This window comes from Mesoplodon densirostris, chromosome 11, assembly GCF_025265405.1.
Source record: "Mesoplodon densirostris isolate mMesDen1 chromosome 11, mMesDen1 primary haplotype, whole genome shotgun sequence".
In the NCBI taxonomy this organism is placed as follows: Eukaryota; Metazoa; Chordata; class Mammalia; order Artiodactyla; family Ziphiidae; genus Mesoplodon; species Mesoplodon densirostris.
In genome coordinates, this window is record NC_082671.1 from 9661478 (window position 1) to 9687585 (window position 26108).

At 36.8% G+C, this 26108-nt stretch overlaps 2 protein-coding genes across 2 annotated transcripts; both read left to right on the plus strand.

Annotated features, from left to right (window-relative positions):
- The first annotated feature begins 3297 nt into the window (after positions 1–3297).
- On the plus strand, positions 3298–10047 carry LOC132499292 (C-type lectin domain family 1 member B-like). Its single transcript, XM_060113790.1, has 6 exons — positions 3298–3361; positions 3975–4073; positions 5268–5381; positions 5544–5695; positions 7934–8040; positions 9903–10047. The coding sequence occupies exons 1-6, from the start codon at positions 3298–3300 to the stop codon at positions 10045–10047; spliced, it is 681 nt and encodes a 226-aa protein (XP_059969773.1).
- Positions 10048–14088: 4041 nt separating this feature from the next.
- LOC132499327 (C-type lectin domain family 9 member A-like) lies at positions 14089–24794 on the plus strand. The gene is made up of 6 exons (XM_060113854.1): positions 14089–14206; positions 15765–15845; positions 20786–20932; positions 22593–22744; positions 23879–24000; positions 24662–24794. Exons 1-6 carry the CDS (start codon positions 14116–14118, stop codon positions 24792–24794), a joined length of 726 nt encoding a protein of 241 aa, XP_059969837.1. The 5' UTR covers positions 14089–14115.
- The last annotated feature ends 1314 nt before the right edge of the window (positions 24795–26108 follow it).

Sequence of the window (26108 nt, forward strand, 5' to 3'; positions counted from 1 at the left end):
AAAGCTCTACTGTATGGCTTTTTTCATAGCATTTATGATGATCTGAAATTGTCTTGCTCTTTTCTTTCTTTTCTTCTTTGCTATCTGTGTTCACCGCTCTCCACTAGAACGTAAGCTCAATAAGAACACAACTCTTGTGTGTTTCGTTCATCACTTGATCCCCAGAAAATAGGATAGTGCTTGGGACATACACAGTGATCAATAGATATATGTGCAAATAATTGATTGGTTAATTGTCCCTGAAATGTAAGTTTTACAGTGATTTTAATAGGACACCTTGTATCCCAATATACTGTGATGTGAATACTCAGTTCAAATATGCTTGATCAGTTCACATTCCTTGATCACAGATCACACCATACTCCTTCCAACTTCCCTAACTTTGTTTCAGATGCGTGCCCTCCCTGATAAATATTCCCCTCTCCTCTCTCTTCTTAGGCAATCTTCGTCTTTCTGTCAAATCTTAAGTCTTATCTATTCCATTTGAATATTATTTGACTTTCTTACTTACAGGGAATTTGTACTCACATGCATGATAAACGTCTCAGTGTTGTGAATGTGGTCTAACACAATTTTCCCCTTCATTTTATCTACTATTTTGTAACCAAAAGCTCTGCTACAGTTGTTGTCTGGTAGTTATACATTTAATTTATTCACTTTTAATAAAGCTCATTCCACTTTTCAGTCCACAGGTTTAAACTTTCTGAAAATGAAAGAGAAAATATTAATTAGGCATTTTTTCCATGACAGGAAATTCTAGCCTTTCCCAAAGATAAACAGTATTTGATATGTGTGTAGAAGGCTAGAAAGTCAGAAGTGAACCAACAATTTGAATTCAGAGGACTGAGAGAGGGGACAGGATATCACTGATAAATTCACCTAAGGGTCAGCTTAAAGATGACGTACAGTAAAAGGTCTATAAAAAGATATCATTGACTGCAAAATGTTGATGTCCTTTATATTTTTTCAGTTTAGAGACATTATTATAACACTCATACTAGTCAACATCATTTTCTTTTTGTCTTTCTTTTTTACACATCCTCTAGCCATCTTTATATATTGATCAGTCTTATCCACCGTGCTATGCATTTCACTGATTTCCTTTGTTTTCATATCTATACTTTGTCATTGTGATCCTAGTGTCTTTTACTAGTTCTTCAGCTATAAATATAGAAAATGGAGTCTGGGTAATACCTAAATTTGAAAGACATCATAGTACAGTGGAAGGAACTTGGAAACTGGGTAGATGGTGATGCTTCTTGCAAAAAGCATGATCATAGAAAATTCCCAAGATTCCCTAAATTGCTTTCTGCATGTGTAATATTCCAATAAATGTCCATTTTACATATACTCATTCATTCATTCATTCATTCACCAAATTTCTACTAAGTGGTAACGGTATGTCAGTCACTGTTTTGGAGACATGGAATACACTCCTGTGAGTATACATGACAAAAATGTTATATATATATATGTACACACACACACACACACATATGCAATGGAAAAGAGTGAAACAAGGAAGAGGAACAAAAATGTGGCCTGGGGTGGGGTGGAGTGGAAAGTTGTTCTAAACTCTAAGAGGCAAAGGTTAAGTACCTAAAGTCTAAGACTTTGTGCTCCATAAGGACTAGTGCCATGACTTTCTCCATGAATACTCGCTATTAATTTCCGTGTCTGACACATAATTAAATTAATGAGATATTTGCTTTAAAATAAAAGAGATAACTTATATAACACTCAACCTCTACAATATTAAACAAAGATTTTTTTTTTTTTTTTTGTGGTACGCGGGCCTCTCACTGTTGTGGCCTCTCTCGTTGCGGAGCACAGGCTCCGGATGTGCAGGCTCAGCGGCCATGGCTCACGGGCCCAGCCGCTCCGTGGCATGTGGGATCTTCCCGGACCGGGGCACGAACCCATGTCCCCTGCATCGGCAGGTGGACTCTCAACCACTGCACCAGCAGGGAAGCCCTAAATAAAGGTTTTTATTCCAAATTCAAACTCATCAGGATATTTGGAATAAAGACTTCTTCAGCTATACTTTCCTAAGCCAAGAAAAGAGGGAGCGATAAAATATGCAAGTAGAAATAAAATGTCGATGATAGGCCTTATAGGGTAATTGAGAGATAGCTGGAAAAGCCTCTGGATTTTGGAAAAGAGAAAAGAAAATTTTGTTGTATCTATCGTTTTTTCCTGCAGTTCTCTGCTTAATTTTTGCTGAGTAACTCAGCTTGTATTTATAGGGTAGGGGGAGAGAGGAAGCAGAATTAAGACTAATGTTATCAGGGCCTCCTTTGACCCTGACAGCCTCTGTACTTACCCAGCATATTTCTAACACCACAAAGTCACGCTTGATGGATACAAATAAAGGCAAATATATTTTTATGAAGCATAGATCCAGCCATAAGACACTCAGCTTATGGTTAAAGTTATCAAAGATCCAAAAGCCATTCCTGGAAATTTACTTTAAAGTGAAAACATTACTGAAAGACAATACATCAAAACATTAACTTTGTATTATTTCACTTTATTAGATTGTTTTCCTTTGATGCCTAAACTTAAGCCATATAAATCCTGCCTCGTGGAGTTCTCAAATTTTTTAAAACTTTGATTTGCAGGGGCTAAAGAGCATAATATGATTTGAATATCCTTGACTCATTACTTAAAATGTCAGCTTGTTCAGTTTTTCATTTTAATGCAATCAAATAAATGGATGGATGAATTACTCTAAAAAAAACGCTTTGATTTGCAAAACATGCAAGAATTTGGATGAATTGTAGGTCATAATTAGACCTTCTACCACAAGACCATGAAACATCTAATATAGCTCATCTTAGATCAAATTATATTAGACTCTTACACCACAGTGAGATAGACTATATCTGTTGATGTTTTATCCATGAGTTTTCATCAGAAATAAGTTCATTTAAACAACATGATTTAGACTCTGCCAAGGTTACGATGAAGCATGAACTTCTGTTCTTTGAAAGGACATACACGATGGAATAGTCAGAATGGAAGTTAAGGAAACAGGAAACAAATGCCATATCTACTCGTTTACCACAAGTTATTATTTTTGTGTTTTGGTGTTGAAGGTCCATGTATATCTGAGCAGCTATTAAAGGGCTTCCTGGAAAGAAACAAAAAACAAAAAATCATGTGCCCCAACTCATACGTCTCCACCTTACCAGAGAGAGGAGGGTCACAGGCGGGTAGACATTGAAATCATAAGGGTGGACACTACATTTTGCAAAGTCATTGAATGCTGAGTTCACTTTCATTCTAAGGGAAGCCATGCAGGATGAAGATGGATACGTCACCTTAAATATTAAAACTCAAAAACCAGCTCTCACTTCAGGTAAGAATGCCCAGAGGCAGCAATTTGGAAATTATCTATTGAAATGGATCCACCCTAGTTTCTTTTTTTCTACTAGTGATAACATAGATAGTTTTGTTTAATTTTCCTGAATGACCTTCTTTCCCTACATCATTTGAGTGGTATGTACATGGGCTACATATGTTATTTAGAATATAAACAACAAATGATACAAGCAGGGCACATTACATTAAGGCTTATAGATTTAAATGCTGGAGGGAATAGAAATCTAAGGGATAAGAGGAGAAAATGTTTGAAAACTCCACTTTCTAAGATGTCAGCAAGTGGGTGTGATTCCACAGTTGTGGCTTATAAACACTATTATTTAGAGGAGTGAGCACAAAATAAAACAAACACAGACACAAACGACCTTAGCTGCTAGTTACATTTTGACTCAGAGAGAAGTCCGGTGGGAGTGAGGATGGAGTGGGTTGTGTTTACTGCTGGTGATTACCAAGGGAGCAAAGGCAAGATGGGCCAGAGAAGCTGTTTATATCACTTGGACAATCCTGAGAGGGCAGGGGATGGGGGTGAAGCTGTCCCCCAAAACTATGCCATACTGCCTGCCCCTAACATCTTTATTGTATGCCCACAGGTGACCCTGCTTCCTCCTCTTTGTGGCGTATGATGGCTTTGATTCTGCTGATCTTGTGCATGGGGATAGCTGTTGGGCTGGTGGCTCTGGGGATTATGTGTAAGTATTGACTTATTGCCAATGACTTGATCTGAGGAAGGCAATACGTAAGTGTCCTGGTGTATGCCATGAAGCTTAACTGTCACTATCTATTTGTCGCTACTGCAATTATCCTATACATAGCTGCCAGGATATTCTCAATAAAGGAGAACTCTGCACTTTACCTTTTGATTAAAATTACCTTTTAGGTTTTTTAAATTAATTAAAAATTATTGCTTAAGAATTTTAAGCTGGTCTTTAAGATCTTCCTCAGTATAGATCCACACTATCGTTTGAAACTTTCTTTTTTTCCTCCCTATTCTGTGCATCTTAAGATCCAGCCAACGTGGAGTTTTCTGTTTCACAAATAAATCCTATGTCCCCCTGCCTGAGATTTTGCTGATTCTGTCCCGTCTTCCTAAAATGTCCTCCTTCCCATTTTTTAAGATGAATGCATTTACTTCCACTGAGACTATTCATATCCCACCTAATTGATAAATATTTTTTCTTCCTATACATCTAAAAGCCCTCCAATGTCACATTATCATCTGTATAATTGTTGCTTGTTCAGATACTTGTTTATTTTTTCATAAGATATTTTAGAACTTTTCATTCACTACTTTGATTTACCTGAATATCACAGTACTTCGAGCACAACAAGAAATCAATACTTTTTGTTGTTGTTGTTGTTGTTTGCCACGTCGCAGGGCATGTAGGATCTTAGTTCCCCGACCAGGGATCGAACCCGTGCCCCCTGCAGTGGGAGCATGGAGTCTTAACCAGTGGACCACCAGGGAAGTCCTCAATATGTATTTTTTAAGTGAATGGATATTCGGGCATTACATAGAAGACATAATAGCAGAGGTCATTCACCTCTGTGAAATGTGCTTAGAAATCTGTGTTGAAGGAAAGGTCAAAACAACTACTATGGGCATGCAATTTGATTATGGCATGTTCTTACTTGTGGTCATCTCCTTCAAATAGTTCACCTATTCTTTTGGAGAACTCTCGGTTGTCATTCTGCCTGGCACTTAATATTTTCTTTATAACCCCTTTACCCTGATCCCTTTTCAGCACTCTTTTACTCATAATGTATCTAGTAAACACTTCATAGATTTACAACTCTATTGAACATAAAGTTCATTGAGAGGACTTTTTTTTTGCATCACTCCTTATTATCCTAATTACAAATTATTATCTAATTTTTACGTCTAGCTGTCACGCAGCAGAACTACCTACAAGCTGAGAATGAACATCTCTCAGGAACTCTGAAAAAATTAGCAAGGAAGTTCTGCCAAGATTTACTACAACAATCAGGACAAAAGGAAAGTAAGTATGATTGGGTAGTCTCTTCATCTCCCCTAACTCTGGAGTATTTTTGTGATGCTATCTGTCAGGAATCTTGAGATCTTCAGGAAACATTGAATATGAGGAAAAAGTAAGCCCATCCTTTCAGAATGAAAGGGATCCTATGCTTGGATTCTCCTTAAGGCCATAAATGCAGCCCATGTGACGTAAACTGGAGATATTATGGAGACAGTTGCTATGGATTCTTCAGGCACAACTTGACATGGAAAGACAGTAAGAAGTATTGTGCTGATGTAAATGCTACTCTTCTGAAGATCACCAGGGAGGACACGCTGGTAAGAATATTTCTATGTCAAATATTTTGGAGTCATAAGGAGAGAAATCTCAAATGAAACACTTGCCTTTTTTTTTTTTTTTACATTTTTATGTCTTGCAGTTTGTGCTAATCTCAGAACATTATCAAGCTCAGTAAAAATTACATTTGAGAGTAGAAAGTGCTGAAATAGAACTAATGAAACTTTGAGTTCCGGTCTTATCTCTGCAACAAGAGTTAAGATAATTTCTTGGCTTCCTTAACTCTATTTATTAATTCAAAACAGGATCTGAAGTATAAGGAAACTCAATATGATTGTAAAATATAAATATCAGTGTTATCCCAACATTACATGCCTTCTCAGTTTTTGCTAAATCGTTGACACTTTGAACGAACCATGAGGCAAACTCTATCTTTTCATAGGCCCTCCCAGATGTAGTTTGGGGCACAATCTTATTTGCACAACAGACAGGATTTCAGTTGAAAATTTTTTATTAAACATGTCTCCTCTTCTATATTTCCCTTTTTGACAGCTTCTAACAAAAGCTCTCTTTTCAAGCAATGTACATTCACATCCACTACTGCACTCTCCCTATATTATTGAATATAGCTTTTCTTTTTCATAAATCCTGGGAGCAAGCCAGGAACCAAGCCTTGGAGTCTCCCTTCTACCGAATAACAGTTTGTCAAAACATATATTTTTAAAAAGGCAGAAATTATTTAATGTACTTATCCTACAATTTCTAATATAGTAATTATTCACATTTTTGCATATTAAAATAAATGCAAATATAAATTGGAATAGAAGATCAGGATTCGGGCTCTATGCAGACAGAAATTCAATAGAATTCAAATATTCAGGCAAGCCGTTTTCTACAGAACTGCTATAGGTAATCAGCAAAATTGACTTGTACCTTACTGAGAGCTGAAGTAACCAGTAGTGGACCAGACATGAGGAAATCAGCCCAGTGATGTTCATGCTCATTTGGGTGTCCTGTTATTCTAACTTGCTGTACCATATACTTTTTTTGTGGCTCAGACTCATAGAGAAGATATTCAGATAAATTAACTTCTTTCAAATCAGGCAAAATAAGAGAGTACCTGCTTTGAAATCTCAATTCTATTACAAAGAGATTAATTGGAGACTAAACAAGTCTTGAATCTTATTACTCTAGGCTGATATCAGGTTGGAGATGAGCAACTAAAAGAGGAAGTAATGTAATTTTTGAGAAATAAAAAATAGTTAAATTTCAGGTAGACTGTATCTGTCAGGTCCTATAGTTAAGTATATAACATGGATGTACTTTAAAGAAAAAAATAAAACATAAATTAACAGAAAGGTGACAGGTAGCTCAAGCTTTAAGAAATAAGTGACTCTCACAAAATATCTCTTATGGAATGCCATTTTGTGTCTCACATGTCTGCCAAGATGCTCAAGTCATTTTTTATTTGCAAAGAATGTGTCCTCACTTGTTTTTTCCGGGAGGTATGCGAGTACGTGAACATTTGACCTCTTTTTAATTCTGTTACCCATAGATAGATTGATTGACTGATTTATTCATACATTAATTCAACAAATATGTGCTGGAACTATTCCAGGACCTGGACCTATGCGTTAATAAAACCTACAAAAATTCCTAAATTCATGGAACTTTATTCCAGTTGGAGCAATAGGCAAAGAACAAAATAAACAAGTATAGTATATAGTATAGTAAATAGTGATAATTTCAAAGTAGAAAAAAGTAGATGTAAGTCATTTGTAAATCCCTTTGAGAAAGACATTCTATAACCCTTTTACCCAGTCAACTAAAATAAATGAATATTCCTGTATGCAAGATTTTGTAGGCAAGCTAAGCAATGAAACCAAAGCAAGTAGAGCTTAATTCTAGGGATTATAAAGTTTCATCAACAATGTATTTCGTTTCATTTTCCTTCTCTAGTTGTTTACCACTTATTTCATTTAAGAGCCATATTTGATACTTTATTTGGGATTCTAAACTTCAACTGATGGAAGATAAACACATAGGAATATTAGAATATTATCTATCTTGCTTACAGTTTTCCCTGTATCCTGCAAGTATTTTTATGCAAAAACAAGTGAACTTGGAACAATTCTAATATCAAATATAATTAATTAGTATTAATATAGACATATAATCTACTTTTTATGTCCAGCATCTTATCATGAAGCTTTGTCTTTATGCCGTTACAAGAACTGTAGAAACACTCTGACCATTATATTTACTTGTGTTTGCAATAGCAATACATCAGTAGCAGGACTGGATTAATTCGTTGGGTTGGATTGTTCCGCCAGAAATCCAGTGACATCTGGATGTGGGAAGACGGCTCAGTTCCCTCCAAAAATTTGTAAGTTATTAGATGCTCAGAATACAAGGCACAACTAGGAATTTTGAGTCCTGAGGTCTTCTACCCTCTTGAGTACAGGTTACTTAAAAGTTGGGAGGTGGCTCTGTGTTTTACTGTGTGTTACATAAGCATTGGCTGAGTCACTTACACCATAATCCTAACAAGAGAGCACTTGTAATAAGATTCTACTTTCCTACTCTGCCATTCCTCTGCTTTTTGTCTAAGTCGCAATCCACCTCTATTCCTGATACTTTTTTCCCATTCATTTCTACCCTTAACTTCACCATTGGAACATTTTAGGTATGTGGTTTTGTTTTGTTTTGTTTTTTTAGCTTGATCTGATTCTCTTCACATATTTTCAGAACAAAATTATCATCCTCATTATTTTATGGTTGAAAGTTATTACTTTGAGGCTTCTTTTGACTTTTCAGTATCATTTTACCTCATCTTTTACCTTAGGGGTATCCAAGAATCAGGCACATTATCAGTCACAAGGTGGTTCTAATGTTCATGTCAAAAGGGAGCCCCAGACCTCAGCTAGAAAGAACCAGACCAGAATCGGCCCCAGTTTGAGTTTGTGCCATTTGTCTGTAACCTTCTACAGACAATCCAGGCAAAGGGACCAATTACATTGGGTTACTTAATATGGTTTTCCAATCTCTAATCACCTTTTGTTAATCTTGTGCAATGTCTCTCCAGTTAAAATTTAAACTTATAACCAAAAACTTATACAATCTGATCATTACTTAAAGTTTTAATTAATTTATTCAACAGATATTTATTAAGCATTTACTATGGGTAGGAGTCAAGAATATTATGAGTATAAACAAGCTTCTTCATAGACCTGGGTTTTATTCTTATCGTTTATTGCCTCATTCACAATAGTGCAGGCACGCTGGTGATCCCTCTGTTCTTTCAATGAATCAAACATGTTTTGAGGTCTTAGGGCTTTTTGCACTTGCTCTTCCCTTCTAGAAAGCTCTGCTTCCAGAACTCCATGAAGGACTACCCCTTGTCACTCAAGTCTGTTTAATCATCACTTCCTCAATGAGACCAGCTTTAATTACCCAAACTAAACTAGCCTCCCTCCACCACATGCACTTGAGTCTATCATATCACAGTCTGTTTCATCATGAGTCTTACCACTCTGAATTTTTCTATTTATTTGTTGGCTTCTTACCAACCGTCTCTCATTATAATGTAAGTTCCCCAGTAGAAAGGACCTGGTCTTTGTTTACCACTCTATCATCAGCACATAAAACAACTTTGGCTCGTAGTAGATATCCCATAGATATTTGCAAATGAATGAATAAATATACATTCTTTGTCCTATTGTCATAGCACTGTAGCAGGAAATATAACAAGCAATTACAATACAGTCTTGTATCCAGCTGCCCTATAACATAAATCCTCATTTCAAAGATTTTTAATCAACTTATTTTCCTTGAGCTCATTTCCAACCTGTGCAGCTACTTGCCCTACAGGGCTCCTCTCTGTTTATCTAAATCCTACCCTTCCTTCAAGGCAGAACTAAGTATGATCTTCCATGAAAAGATGAAAAGGTAAAGCCTTTCTCATTATTTCAGATACCCATCCATCTTTTCCTCTGAGCTCCTATTGTACCTACAGTTCACTTCTGCTTAATCTTATGCCATATTAAATTGCTACTGAGCTATTCAAATGTACATACTTTATACCCCCAAGCAGATTGGAAGTTTCTCAATGATCTGAATGTTGCTTTTTAGTTTTTTGCCTCGTACTTCTTATCTCCACTTTATGCAACAAAATACTATACACAGAGTTTGATTGTTGATTGTTTATTTAGCTTTCAAACGAACTCATGCTACCTTTTCCATTCACAGGTTCAAGCTTTCTGGAACTGCAACAGAAAATATGAATTGTGCTTATTTTCATAATGGGAAAATTCACCCTACCTTCTGTGAGAACAAACATTATTTAATGTGTGAAAGGAAGGCAGGCATGGCAAAGGTGGACCAACTACTTTAATGCAAAGACATGCACAGCATGTCACAGACAAGTGCTTGATGGTACAATAAGAGATCTGGATGAAGGAATCACTAGCCATAGAATTGCTTATTTTTCCCTTTATTCCCCTTAGAGTCATCTTTACATTATCTTTCCTACCAACACCACTTAGTTCCTTCTTTATATAACTCTTTATACTGAGGAGTAACTTAGGGCCTTCTTTATACATCCAGAAACCAGTCAATGAGCTGATTGTTTCCCAATGGTTCTGTTTCCATTAATTTTCATTCTTCTTGTCTTCCATTCCTAATTATCTCAACATGCTATGATTCACTGCATCTTCAGACATAAACATATACATTTTACATTGAAACAAGAAAGGTTAGTGCTTAAATGACTTAAGCTGTGCAAAATATCTAAGTCTGAGACTATGCAAAATATCTAAGTTTGAAAGACAGCATAAGGTAGTGGAAGGTATACTAAACTTGGAGTCAGTAGAAAAATTTAGATGGCATGATCACTCAAGTACAACCATGGCTCAATCATGTTACCTCTTAACTTCCATTTTCTAATATTTAAAATAGGATAACACCTGTCTTATATACCTCACAGTTCCACAACCTAAAACAAAACTTCCAAGTATTAATTATATCAGAAACTCCATGAAAGCAAACCCCATGACTTTCTTATTTTCTATTCTATGCCAGCAAGCACAGCTCCTGGCTCACAGGAAGCAGAAAAATACTTGCTTCTCTTTGTGTGAGATAGTTCATTAGAAAGCACAGCAACCAGTAAAACACTATACAGATATAATTTCTATTCCAAGTTCCCCTATGGTCAGACTCAAGAGCAGTAATTTTCTGTCCAAGAGAAGGAAAATAAAGTTTGCAAGAAAACTGACAGGGTTTGAAATTGAGTAAATGCTTTTTAACAAGTTGCACAGCCTAGTTGAACAGCAAGCCAAAATGCTTTATATAGTTCTTTTCCTGACAGCTCTATGTTTGGCTTTTGCTGAGTAACTCATGCAGTATTTATAGATATGTGGAGAGGCACCTTTTAACAGGATAATAGGCAAAAATTTCATTTCTTTTCACAACTTCCCTGAAGGTACTCTTTCTCCTTAAATTCGTGGCAATAAAATTTATGAACATGGTTCTCAAACATCTCAACTGAGGTGCTTGTTAAAACATGCAGATGTTCAAACACAAATACTTATGGTGCTCAGTGGGAAGGCTGAGGAGACAGAGTCCTATGCTTTTAATAAGCATCCTGGCTTGATTAAAGTATCCTTTAATACATTTCGAGAAATGTTACTTTGGAACTTACTCCCTATCTGGCTTTTGGTAAATTGGTTAGTCTCTTTAAAACTCAGTTTCTTCATCTATGAAATGAGTTTAATATTATTACCTTACTCATAAAGTTATTGTGAGGATTATTTCATATAATTATGTAAGACATTGAGCAGAGTACCAAGCATATAATTAATACTCAATGAATATGTATAACTTTTATAGCTTTGTGCACTGACACCCAAAGACACTTGAATCTATTTTGTTTTAGACTATCAATAAACAAGCAGATTTGGCAGGGGAGGGGCGGCAAGAGGGGGCACTGAGGAAAAACAATAGAAATACTATAGATTCTGCTTCCACTTCAAATGTGTTGAGACCTTGGCTTTTGGGGTATAATGCCATTATTTTCCTGTTTTTACTTGTTTATTTAGAGAAACCAAATTGGAACTAATAATTCAGAAAACTGTCCAAAAATCAGCCATAGCTCTGAAATTTAGTGTTTTATCTCTCCCAAATGGAAAAGCATACATTTTATATCACTATGCATGATTGAATTTTAAAGAATAATATTGTAGTGGATGGCAAAAGTACAATTAAAAAATGTAAACAAATCAAACTGTACCTACAAAGATTCTTTTTTTCTGATACTCATATCAAAAGCATTTTATACATAAAATCAGAATAGCATAGACTTTAGTAGCACAGGTAAGTGAACTTGGGAAAATAGTTTGACTTCTCCATGCCTCAATTTGCAATTTTGTCACAACATACTAATAATAGTTATTATGTCACAGAGCTATTTTGGGATTCAAAATAATTCATGTAAAAGGACTTTGAAACAGTGCTTGGAATATAATGAACAATAAATAAGATAGTATGATTAAAAACATTAAACGTCATACAAGTAACATACTAATCTTTGGCTGGGAGAGCCCAATGTTTCCCCCAAAGAAACTTAGCAGAGAACATACTATATTGGGGAAAACTAGATCTTTCTGAGCATGATATTTAGTGCTGATAAAATTTGAGAGCCCCTGGAAATTAATGGCAACCCCTGAGCTTCCGTTCCTGCATTCTTCCTGACATTGTTCTTAATGCATATTTGTTGTGCTTATTGTTTCTTCCTTTTCTTCACCTCAAGATAGAAATCATTTCAATGTAAAGGCTATAGGGAGTTAAGTCACATTATTTTCTCTGTCAGGATCTCAGGTCACATAAAAATCATATGACATATTTGGAGAATTTGCTGGATATTCTCCATTTGCCTCTTGAGATCCTCTTGGCCCCATCCTATGCCCTGAGAGGCAGAACTCCAAGTACAGCAATATCTGGGCAAACTTGGCCTCTGGCTTCCAGTTAATTCCTCTATTGGGAGGTACTAGCAGTGATCAGGGGGGTGAAAGGGGAGAACGGTCCAGGTGTTTACGCCGCTGGCTGTCGCCTACCACACCCTGGTTTGGCAAAGGCTTCATGTTCTGTATCTCAGGCCATGGCCCTTTCAGATAGGTCACAAAGTTTCAATAATTACCCTCCCCTTAACCCTTCAGGCCTGGGTGTGATCATCGTCCCCCAATGCATATTTCACAACCCCTTTCTGGTTTCCTTAATCCTTCCCCAATCCTTATAAAACTGTCTTTGTTAAATGCCCTCAGATGCCCCCTTGAGTGCCCCATTTGTTTTATTCTGTTACAGAGGTTAATGGTTGATCCAGTGAGACACTGTGACCAAAAAGAATTTTGCAGATTGTTGGGATTTGCAGACTGTAAATTACTGAGACACTACTTTTGGCCGTAAGGACAAATGGCCAATATATGAATGATGATTAAAGTATCAAATTTCTCAATACCAATGCTGTAGTCACAGGATGTGGCAGAAACAGCCTTCTTTCTATCCACTAAGTAATTCATGCTTCCCTTCTAGAGTGAAATTATTGTAAAAAGTTTGCTAGCCAGGCAAAAATTAGGCTTATCAGGACCAAACTGTAGATCCAAACAGGGCATTATTAGTGGATGTGAATGTCATACATGATAATTCGAGGTTACGGCTTTTAAGAAGCAGATGTGGATATGTCATCTTCTCCTTTTCTTTCCATTGGCTAGAAGTATGACATTCCAACCACCCACAAAATAGAAGGAACGGGGTTGCATCTGGAGGAAAACTACCCATTATCCAGGATTACTGGAGCTAAAATGTTACGTGAGCGAGAAATAAACTTTGTGTTAAATGACTGATATTTTGAGGTTTACTTGTCACAGCAACTGCATCACCCCAACTAATACAGTGTGTAAATTTATTTGAGGGATGAAATCCCTTCCCAGTTTTCTTGTTTAAGTATGTACAGTGACCTACAACTCCTTCCACACTGGTTCGCCCAATGTGAGCTATCCTCGTATCTTTGCTATCAAGGTCATTCCCACACTTCACATCCTAAACCAAATGTAAGCTCACTCTCTGCACTTCTGGCCTTTTCATTTTAACAGTAATCCAGTGCTATCACCTTCAACATCTGCTACATTGTAGAAACCAGAGCAATAACCTATTCTATTATTGGCCGTTTTGAGTTCAGTTTCTTTCTCACTTCCTTCTTTACCAAGTTATGCTTTGGCTTAAACTTCATAAACTTCTACTTTCTGGATGAAGATGCATCTATTCTATTCCCTAAACTCAAACATATTTCCCCACTGGTGTGAAAAGGTAGCTAATTTCAGTTCTTCCATTAATCTGCTCCTGACTACAAAAGGAGTTATTTGTCTCAGCTTCTCATGTGCACCCCCTTACCTATCAAAGCACCTCAGACATGCAGGAGGAAGAAACATACACCTCTCTTCAGTGGGATAATCCAACACCAAACCCTTACCAGAAACATCTGTCTTCCACCAAAAATTCAGGTAGCCAGTTCTACTTATTTAGACCAAGACCTTGTGGTTTATGGGTTTTCTTTTTTCCTGTTCTATGAGGAGCCCAAGGCGATTTTTCTAATCTGAGACAACCCACCTAAGAGTATTATAATATGCATAATGTGATGCATAATATTGCATAATATGCAATAGTATTATAATATGCATAATATTAAAAATGAAATGAAGTGGAGGAGGAGTAAGTAAAAGTGAAAAAGGAAAAGAGAAATGGACTTGACAAATATGTACTACATTGGTTTTCTCTCTCTCTCTCTCTCTCTCTCTCTCTCTCTCTCTCTCTCGCTTACTCATTGGAAAGACAAAGAATTCCTGGATTTGGAAAATAAGTGAAAGAAATCATATATTTTGTGTAATTTTAGCTCCCACGTAAAAACACCCTGCACATTATCTGATAAATACTAAGAAGTAAAAGAGAAAACGTAGGTTGAAAAAACTGGCAAACACTCATCAGCCTGGATCAGTTCTGTCTTTATAATTTAATATTCGTATTAGTCTCCTATTGTTTAGGTAATATATTACCACAGATTTAGGGGCTTAATACAACACAAATTTATTTTCTTACAATTCTAGAGATCAGAAGTCCAAAACGGGTTCCGCTGGGCTGAAACCAACTTGTCATGGGGCTACCTTCCTTAGAGAGGCTCTAGGGGGTAACCCATGCCCTGTCTTCTCCAGTTTCTAGAGCTGCATTTCTTGCTTTCCTTAGCTTGTGGCTCCTTTTCCATCTTCAAAAGACAGTAGCACATTTCCAAATGTCTCTCTGCTTCCTCCATCATATGGCAGTCTGTCCCTCTAATCTAAATCTCATTTATAAGTGCCCAGGTAAAACAGGATAATCTCCCCATCCCAAGATCCTTAACTTAATTATACCTTTAAAATCTCCTTTTCCACCTAAGGTAACACCTACTGGTTCCAGAGATTAAGACATAGGCATTTCGGGCAAAGCTGTTATCCAGCCTATGACATTATCCAAAGATAAATTTTATACATTTTTCTGTAACTAGCGTTAAGAATATAACAAATCACACATTCACTTTCCCTTCCTGAATAGTTGCAAAATTACCTTAAAAAATTGTCCTCATCCAAAATCATACGTTTAAAGGGAAATACCTTTGAACCAATCATGCTCAAGTGACACTGACAAGAGATGAGGAGATTGGAGACAGCCTCTTTGCTCTCAAAAACTAAAGCCTGCTGCCTGGCTTGCCATCATCTGTAAAAGATTGTTGGAAGATAATACATCTAACTAGTTACTAAGTTTGTGGTGTTATATAAGGATAAGAGAAGTGTATTATTAAAACTATTCAATTTGGCATTTTTCCAAATCCAGTGTATTCCAAGTTATGACTTCCATTTCAAAGAGTTTGAGTTCACCTTTTCCTGTTACACACAGTTACAATGCCTCGGTGATTCTCTAGAAGGAATGTCTAATGTTAACTCCTTAGTTTACTCAGTGTAGTCCTATCCTGACCCACCTCTTTCCTCTACTTTCTCTAATTCAATTTCATTGTCTCTATTCCTTGTTTAGGAACATGGTGTCTTGTGACGGTGGTTTTATGTATCTTCTGCATAGGCTCATTAGCAACCTCCATTTTCTTGGGTGTCAAGTGTAAGTACAAAAAGATATCTTCAAAATAATCTATAGATAGGTTACATACTTCATGTAGTGTTATATACAATTATATGTATGTATGTTGTGGAACTGGAACTTCATAATTTATAAATGGATAGACAAATCAATTAGAAACATCTAAATGACATAAATGATATAAAATAATGGCTTCCTTATTTAAGTTATGGGACATTTATTTGATATAACTCTCTAAGCACTCGGATGTTAATGATAACTTTTAATGTTCAATTGCATGTTGTTTAACTCAAATCTAATACCATAGGTCTGTTGGGGGAAAGTGATGCAAATAATTGCTTATATCATGATTCAATTTATGAATCATGTTAGTATGCCAAAGCTTGCAATTTGTAAGTTTTCAGTATAGGCTCTTCCTTTTCTAATATACATTTGTTCTAAATTTGACTTATACAATTATTTTAAGATGAGTTTTTCACTTTATATTTGATGAGGTACCAGTTAGTATGTTTAAGGTAAATGTGAGAACTTTGTTTGAGCCAATATTTAACCACATTTCTTTATTCTTTTTAGTCCAAACTGGAGACATGTTTCTATATCTAGCAAATGAATTTTTTATAAAATGTAACAATTACAGAACTGCAGATTCTAGAAACAGGACTAAGACCCTTTATTATCACTCATGCTAGCACTAAGAAATATGCTTAGCAAGACAGAGATGAAGGTTATTGTCTGGATAATTCTTATTTCTTGTATACCTTGGCAAATCATTTTTCTGTCTAGGAGGAATTAGCTGGCAAAGGAGAATTAGGAGTTCTGAAATGAAGAAGAGAAGGGTACAAGGTTTGCTTCCACAAAGTACAGGAAACTTGACCTTGTTCATGTTAGCTATGATCTTATTTTCCTGGCAGTTCAGAGAGGAATGTTTTAATAATTTCTAGGCTCTCAAGAAGTAATTGTTACCTTGTCTATCTCCTCAAATAAAATTTCACACCCCATCATAAATGTCAGAACTTCCCTTATCTCACCTTATCCTCCCTCTGTACTTTATTAAAATACACATAAATATAAATACATATAGTATAGATAATATACTATATATATATTTATATATATATATAATGCTAGTCCATTTTTAAAAGAAATTCACAATTAAATATCTGTTTATCAAACATAAATACTGGAAGCAGATTTGCAGAGTTGGAAGAGAACTACCATATAAGTCAATTAACATATAATAATCCAGTTTTTCCTGTAAAAACTGGGGACTCTTAATGAAATATTGCCAAGTTCCATTCTAACTGCAAGAATACATATTTAACTGACATTGCAAATATCAAAAGATATGGTTCAGGTATCCATTCTGTATAACAAATTTCAGTGTTATTTTATAAATATTAACTACTTGGGGTAAAAAGATGAAAGAAACTTGAATTACAGAGAACAATTTCAATTTAAAGCAAAATAACTGAAGGTGCAACATCTTGAAACAATATTGTCAAGTGAATGGAATGTAGAATTTGTTTTACACATAAAAATAAATCTATAATCTCCAATCATCTGTTATTATATAGCCAAAAAGCACATAGTACATACTAAGGATGTTGATAAAATCATACTGTACATTTTTATGTCCTCAAAAATCTTGCTGTCTGATGGGCACATACTTTTGTTTTCTTCTCTGTCTAGTTTATGAAATCTGTTAAGATCAACCATGACAATCTTGTTCTTAACAAACTCTGGGTTATCTTAAACTGAATGAATTAATTTTGATCTAGAAATCCCACTTCTGGAAAGTTTTCCTATTGATAAACCTGCACATGTAGCAATAGGAAGAAAAAAATGATGGGAAAAAATGCAATTGCCTATCGGTAAGGGACCACTTAATTAAAAAATGATACCTCTACACTATGGGATACCAAGAAGCAAGAGGAAGGAGGAGAAAGAGGAAGTGGAGATGAAGGTGGAGGAGGGGCAGGGGAAGGCATTAAAGGAAGGATGTGGGGCTTCCCTGGTGGCGCAGTGGTTGAGAGTCCGCCTGCTGATGCAGGGGACACGGGTTCGTGCCCCGGTCCGGGAAGATCCCACATGCCGCAGAGCGGCTGGGCCCGTGAGCCATGGCCACTGAGCCTGCGTGTCCGGAGTCTGTGCTCCGCAACGGGAGAGGCCACAACAGTGAGAGACCCGTGTACCGCAAAAAAAAAAATAATAAAATAAAATAAAAGGAAGGATGTGTATTACAAAAGTGTCTGGAAAGACCAGGTTCCAACAGGCACCTCTTCCTCTCCATGTAAGTGTCCTTTCACGACACAATTTCTCTCTTGGATCAGGAAACACCGATGTGTACACAAGACACCTTGGTACTTGGGAGCCCAAAATGAAGTCTTGCTTGGGAATTTATGTCTTGCTGACCACCTGACATATTCCTGAGAGGTAACTAGCCTCAACAGCAGAGCCTTCTCAGGGTCTCTTTGTAACCAGGGACAAATCGTCAATCGTATGTCACCAATGAACAATGCTGACAAGATAGTATAATCTGGCCCCCCAAATCCTCATACCCATGATAACAAAGCTACACTATTAATTTGTATGTTTCATGCCTTGTCCGGAGATCAGTGTCCTGTAGGAATTTAAAAAACCCTGCTCAGGCTGATTCCAGGCCAGCCCGAATTAATTCTCACGGCACAATAAAGACCACATATATAAGACCAGAAACCCAATGAAAACAATTACAAAGGATATAATTATACATTTCATTGAAAAGAAAATACAACTGATCTTTATTTATACATATGTGAAAAGAGTTTCAACATCAAACATAAAAAGATACATGCAAATTCAAATGAAATTGAGAGAACATTTGTATGAAATAATAGAAGATATACATTAGTGTCTCTCCCCTCTACTCTGCTGTGACAAGAGCACAGGGAACATCTCTCGTTCTAATAATTGTCTTTGACCAGGTCCCTGACACAGGACTCCTGAAACGCTTGTAAATTCCTAAGTGATAAGAGCACTAGGAACATCTTTTGTTCTGATGAGGTGAGTGTGGATGAGCTCCTGGATGGGGGCTGGTCACCAGCGAGACCAAGCCGTGATTAGAAGCTTGGAATTATCAGCCCACCCCTCATCCTCCAGAGAGGGGAGAGGGGCTGGAAATGGCATTAACAATTGATCATGCATGGGACTTCCCTGGTGGCGCAGTGCTTAAGAATCTGCCTGCCGGGCTTCCATGGTGGCGCAGTGGTTGAGAGTCCGCCTGCCGATGCAGGGGACACGGGTTCGTGCCCCTATCCCGGAAGATCCCACATGCCGCGGAGCGGCTGGGCCCGCGAGCCATGGCCGCGGAGCCTGTGTGTCCGGAGCCTGTGCTCCGCAACGGGAGAGGCCACAGCAGTGAGAGGCCCGCGTACAGCAAAAAAAAAAAAAAAAAAAAGAATCTGCCTGCCAATGCAGGGCACATGGGTTCGAGCCCTGGTCTGGGAAGATCCCACGTGCCACAGAGCAACTAAGCCCGTGCGCCACAACTACTGAGCCTGTACTCTAGAGCCCGCGAGCCACAACTACTGAAGTCTGCGTACCTAGAGCCCGCGCTCCGCAACAAGAGAAGCCACCGCAATGAGAAGCCTGCGCACCACAACGAAGAGTAGCCCCTGCTCGCCACACCTAGAGGAAGCCCGCGCGCAGCAACGAAGACCCAATGCAGCCAAAAATAAATAAATAAAATAAATAAATTTATAAAAAAGAAAAACAAAAACAATTGATCATGCCTATGTGAGGAAGCCTCCATAAAATCCCAATAGTGTGGAATCAGAGAACTTCCAGGTTCGTAAACACATCCACACTGGGAGAGTGACACATCCAACTCCAACTCCATGGGGACAGAAGCTCTTGAGCTCGGGACCCTCCCAGACCTCTCCCAATGTATCTCTTGACTTGGTTGTTCATCTGTATCCTTTATCATACCCTTTAAAAAACTGGTAACTCATTTCCCTATCAGTGAGCTGCCTTAGAAAATTAATTGAACCCAGGAGGGAGTCATGGGAACCTCCAATTTGTAGCCAAATCAAACAGAAGTTGTGGAAACCTGGGGACCTACTACTTGCATTGGCATCTGAAGGGGAGAGCAATCTTTGGGACTGAGCCCTTGACCTGTAAGATTGTTACTTTCTCCAAGAAGATAGTGTCAGATTGAATTAAATTATAGGACACTGAGCTGGGGTTGTGGAGAGGGCGAGGGTGGTGGTGGTGGGGAAACCATACATTTGGTGACCAGAAGTGTCAGAAAAGTCAAGGTGATTCACAGGAGAAAGGCCTATAGAAGGAAAAACTGAGTTTTTCCTATAGTTTGCATCAGCACACATGGAAGGTAATTTGGAAATATCTAATACAATTTAAATGCACAAAACTTTGACCCATCAACATACCTTACAAATATACTTACACATGTGTGAAATTATGTATAACTAAGGTTCTTTATTACAGTACTTCAGTAATATCAAAAGATTACTAATAGTCTAAAATAGAGAATTATTAAAATAAATCACGACATATCCATCCAGTAGAATGCTATATAACAAAAGAATGAAAAAGCTCTTTATGTACTAACACAGTATGATGTCCAAAATATATTTTAAGTGTTAAAATAAAAAGTGAAAAACCATGTAAAAAGATTGTTACCATTTGTGTAAAGGGGAAGGAGGGGGTTTTATATTCATTTGCATGCAAAGTTCAAAATATCTCTGGAAGAATAAAAAAGAAATGGGCAAACCTGACTACTTTGGGAGACTGGAATTGGGTGAATAAGGAAACAGGAATGGCAAAGAGCCTTTTTGCTGTGCATTCTTTGTAGGTTTTCATCACAAATATAATCAGCAATGTGTAGTTCTCTTTAGTCTATGTTGAAGGTTTACTTTGTTATATGTCAGTATTTTATCAGGAATGGTTGTTATTGTTTGAAGTGTTCCAGGTGTCCACTACTGCAATGAAGCAGCAAGAAAAACTCCTCCAACAGGACAGAGTACTGCTCAATTTCACACAATGGAAGAGAAACCATGGCCTGCAGATGAAATATTGCCAAATGTTGATGCAGAAGTCTTTCAGTTCAGGTAATTGATACAAAATCAGTTTCCACTGCGTGGATACACATGTATACACCAATTCCTCAAAATAACAACAACAACCAAAAAAAAACCAGTGACATACATTTTATTGTTTGTAAAATTATAGTCAGGATTTCATAATAGGAGAGACATACTTTTGATCTACTCTTCAGTTCAGTCTCATATATATACATATATATATATATATATATATATATATATATATATATATATATATATATATATATATCTCAATAGTATGTGGAAAATACTGAGGTTCCAAGAAATACAGATAAGGAAAATATACAGTCAAATGTCAAAATGGAATGCGTGAGATTAGTAGGTAAGATTAAACAACAAAAGAAGCAACATATTATGTTTTATCCAATCATTCAAATTTACGTGTAACTTTAATTAGAGCTCCAAATGCCTCAATTTATTTAGTTTAGGTCTTGCTTTAGATTCAAATTTAGATATCTCTTGAAGCAGAAAATTCATTTTGAAAATCAGGGTACTTACAAAAATTTTAACAATGCAGGGTTCAGCTCATTTTTAAAAATTCTATTAAGTGACTTTGGTTTTATCTATTTCATCCCTTACAAGCATTTTAAACCTGTCTATTTCTACTTGTTAATAGTGTGTCAAGTACTCTATGGTTACTTAACTAGTGTTTAATAATACTAATACATAAAATTTAGAGAATTGGGCTTCCCTGGTGGCGCAGTGGTTGAGAGTCCGCCTGCCGATGCAGGGGACACAGGTTCGTGCCCCGGTCCGAGAAGATCCCACGTGAGCCTGTGAGCCATGGCCGCTGAGCCTGCGCGTCCGGAGCCTGTGCTCCGCAACGGGAGAGGCCACAACAGTGAGAGGCCCGCGTACCGCAAAAAAAGAAAAGGGTGAAAAGGGAGGAAAAAAAAAAAACTGTGCCAGAAACACTTGGTCAAATTCCTGCTCTTTGGTTCCCCTTTTATACATTTGAGCATCCTTCTTTTGTGAATACATTCTTTCTTAACACAGGTTCTGTAAAACTGGTTAAACACTGTGTCTTACTTCTTAGTTATATCAAAGTCCTAAAATAAACATATTGGTCACTTGTGTTTTTATTGACTTTTCCTCACCCACAAATTTTAAAATCATTCCTCAAGGTGCATTGTTTGTTCTCTCCATTCTGTGCGAAAATTTTTCATGTTTAACTCCCAGAATTTAAACATCAACTTGAGGCTTATGATGTTACTCACCTAATTAACTGGGAATGTACTTATTATTATGCTTGGTACATTCCCAATTAAACTGGGCCAATAAGATTAAAAGACATGAAACAATAAGCAAACAAATGAAGATTATAAATGATGTAAAGTTAAAAGGAGGAAAGATTTCTAAAAATAGAATAATCAGATCAATTATTATAGAGGAGGAACAACTTGGGAATAGATATTCTCTAATTAATTTTATCCTAAACTAATTCTTAGAGACCTACTGCACTTGGAAATAATTGTATAAATCTTACTGTATTCAGCCTCAAAGCAGCTGAAATTGGTAAGTACTGCATCATATGAACCATTGGGTTAAAGAGTCCAGCTTTACTGGGAGTGACACAAGGGTTCTTTTGAGAAGATATGCTACTAATCTTTTTACAATAACTTTAATAAAATGTTTATATTTGAAGCCCATAACTGCAGCCCTTGTCCAGACAACTGGATTCGCAATGGAGAAAGTTGTTACCATGTCTCTGAAATCTGGAAAATTTGGTGCACCAGTGGAGAGTATTGTTTGAAGGAGGGATCTAAGCTTCTACAAATAGACAGCAAAGAAGAAATGGTAAACACTGTTTTATGGTTTCACATCATTCTGAAAATACCATATTACCCATTAAAAGAAAAGACTGGTTCTCATAAGACAGAATTCCTTGATACTCTATAACAAAGGTAGATTGGTTGAAAAAAAGGTTTAACACACAAAGTAAGTAAGCATGGCTTATTTTCCTTTTAACTGGAGAAACAAAAAACGAGATGGTTATTCAAAAATCAAGGAGAATATGTTATTTCTATGTCCTTTGTTAATCAAAAAGGGGAAAGGGTAAGAGAAATACCGTTTTGTAACATGGTAACCCACTCCAAGATATGCATACATTATAAGTGTATGTATGTTTTAAATGTCTTATTTTCAATGCTGTAGGGAAGTATAATAAGCTATAACAATTTTGTAATTATCAATAAAAGTAGAAGTATAAAAAGTGAGGTGATGTCATGAAATGGAGAGATTTATGAAAATAAGCATTTGCTAAATGAGAAGTTTAATTGACCTTAAATCTAGTTTACTAACATCTTAACGAGTAAACAGTAAGATGTTTCCCTGAAATCATTCTACCCATAAATTAAGTGCAAAGTAGAAGATATAGTTACACATTTCTGAATTTATTAAAAATGTATGCCTACTATATTCAGTAAATAGTCAAAGTTCATTTTTGCAAGAGTATTAGTATAACAATTTGTTAAGGCTATGTAATAAACCAAGGCAACTTGGACTAACTTATTACAATTATGGGTTCACACTATTTTTTCTGTGCAAATTTAGTGACAAAAGTTAGAAATATTTCTTCTCACGAAATATGCCTACAGTTAAGTTGCTTCTGGAATCTTCTAAACTATTTCTCACACTGAAATATCCTGGGAAAGTCATATACTATATGCCAAATTCTGAATCTGTTAAAACTATTTTGATACCAGATACCTAATTTTTCCATAGTCCTTAACACCACGTTGATCATTTAGCAATAGGGAAAAAGGTATTCTTTCTTTTAAAAATCCTCTCTCTCTCTTTTTCCAGCTCTCAAATTCTACTTACTTCTGTGGAAACAAAATACCACACTTTATATTTCATGGTAATTTATTGGGGTTTTTCTGGTAGTACGCCCCCCTCCTCGGTTCACTGTTCAAGTCTTGTTTCTTATAGGACTTTATCACTGGCAGCCTGAGAGAGATCAAAAGAAACTATGATTACTGGGTAGGACTGTCTCAGGATGGGTCCAGCCAACCTTGGCTTTGGCAAGACGGCTCCTCTCCTTCCCCTGATCTGTAATTCTCTGAGGGAAACATTCCAAGAAGAATTAGACACAGGAGGGAAATCAAAAGTTCATTTTATTTTATACCTTACATTTCCTCCAGAAGACATAACCAGCATGATAATTTCACAGGCTTCTGATTGGAATCAAGACAAGATAATTTAAGAATGGCTACATGCCTTCCAAATTTTCTGTCTCAGCCCCACTGCCATTACACTGTAGCACATTCACATCAACATTTGAGTCTGAATGAACAATATTATGTGATTATCAAGTACATTTCCTTTCTATCATTTAAAGACTAGAGTGCTAAGGGCAAGAGACGATAGTAATTATTAGGCAATTTCCATAGTGAGCTTTCAGAAAGAACTGGGGACGCGGGTCAGCAGTGCCTTCATATTTTGAGAATTAAGAATCAGAAAAAAGATTCCAAATTAGATCCTATCCTTTTGTATTCAAGCTTTTTTTTTTTTTTAAAAATGCTGCTTGTTGAAGTAATATTTACATTCTTTATTGAGAGAAAATTGTTCTGTTATTGAAGAAGAAAGGCAAAACTACCGCAAGGGTGACAGATTAAAACAAAAAGAAAAGCTGTGCATCTCTCATTTTATTGCCCAGAGGACATTCCCGTAAGCCCAACACCTAACCTCAGATACACTGACTTGCGTCTCCAGGTCACCAATACAGGGACCCCAATCAACTAACCAGGTCTGTGGATACCTCAGAAACAACAGCCTTTCTTCCGCTAACTGCAGCGTTTGGAAATATTTCATCTGTGAGAAATACGCATTAAGATCTTCTATCTGAAAGAAATTTTGCTTGAAGTGATTGCTCCATTACGGTAATACCTGCAACAGATCATTGGAAAACCTGCAACAATGAGTTTAACAGCCAGCGCAGAAGTAAACCAGTGCAAGGGTTGTGAAACCAGCTACCTGAGACCCAAAACCTATCTTGCATTTACACTTGGTAATATTCCTCAACATTTTCCAGATGTTCCTTTGACCTTGTTCAAATTAATTACCAAGAATAAAATTGGTTTAGAGCAACAGAGGACAAAACCCTAAAGAGTGGAAAACAAGCTGAAGAAAAATCGTTTCTATTTGTCATTTTTCTCGTCCTCTCTCTCTCTTTTTCATTTAGAGTGACTGTGAACTCCACAGAAAAATCTATAAGTCATCGGGGAGATGATGCAGTTTAGCTGATGGATACTCTTTTTAATAAATGAATAAATATGATCTTTTAAACTCACTGTTTGCCAGATCTTTCTGTGCATTTGCTGGGTTTCCAGGCATTATGTTATTGGACCAGTAAGATGGGAGGACAGAGATACGGATTTTCAAATTGGAAGGAAGACAGGCTGCTATCTGCTGCCTTAAGACAATACCATTTTTAGGACTGCAGAATTCTGCTGGAGAGAGGAACAGCCAGAGCTACACGTAAGTGGAAGGAATAGTCAGGCTGCCAGTATCAGCGTGTCTCCAGTAAAGAGCTGCGAGCTTCCTTCCCGCCTCTCACTGACCATCCCCACCACTCACAAATCAAAAGACTCATGATCTGGATCCTTAAGGTTAATACTCCAGCACTTTTAACTACATCTCTCTGTGCCTCAATGTCCTCCTTGAAAAATAGTAAGAGAACTTGCTTCAAAATATTGTTTGAGAACTAAATTATTAATATATGTAAACTGGCTGAGAACTCTATCTGTTCTTGCTCTTGTTACCTGGAGCATCAGTCATCTCTAGGCATCAACCTCATTTCTGTATTCCAGATAAAAATGACCCCTTTACTGCTCATGTTCTAAGAATATTGAGAAGATAAAGTTTATGGGTAAATTGTCCCCAAGTATCTGGAGAGAATATCTGTCTTAAAGCCAATAAATCTATAGACAATCTCTGTCCTAGGTCTGCGGACTCCTTGAAGCATGGACTAGCTTGTTCCCCCCAGACAATGGATGTGAAAGTGTCTTATGACTTACAGAAAGGAAAATTTCACTACTTATTATTACATTACTTTTCTACCACTTACCTACCATCCCTAGAACAACACCTTACCATTCAGCAGATTCTCATCAAATATATGTTAAATTCAATATAATTTTACTTACTCTTTCATTTCTCA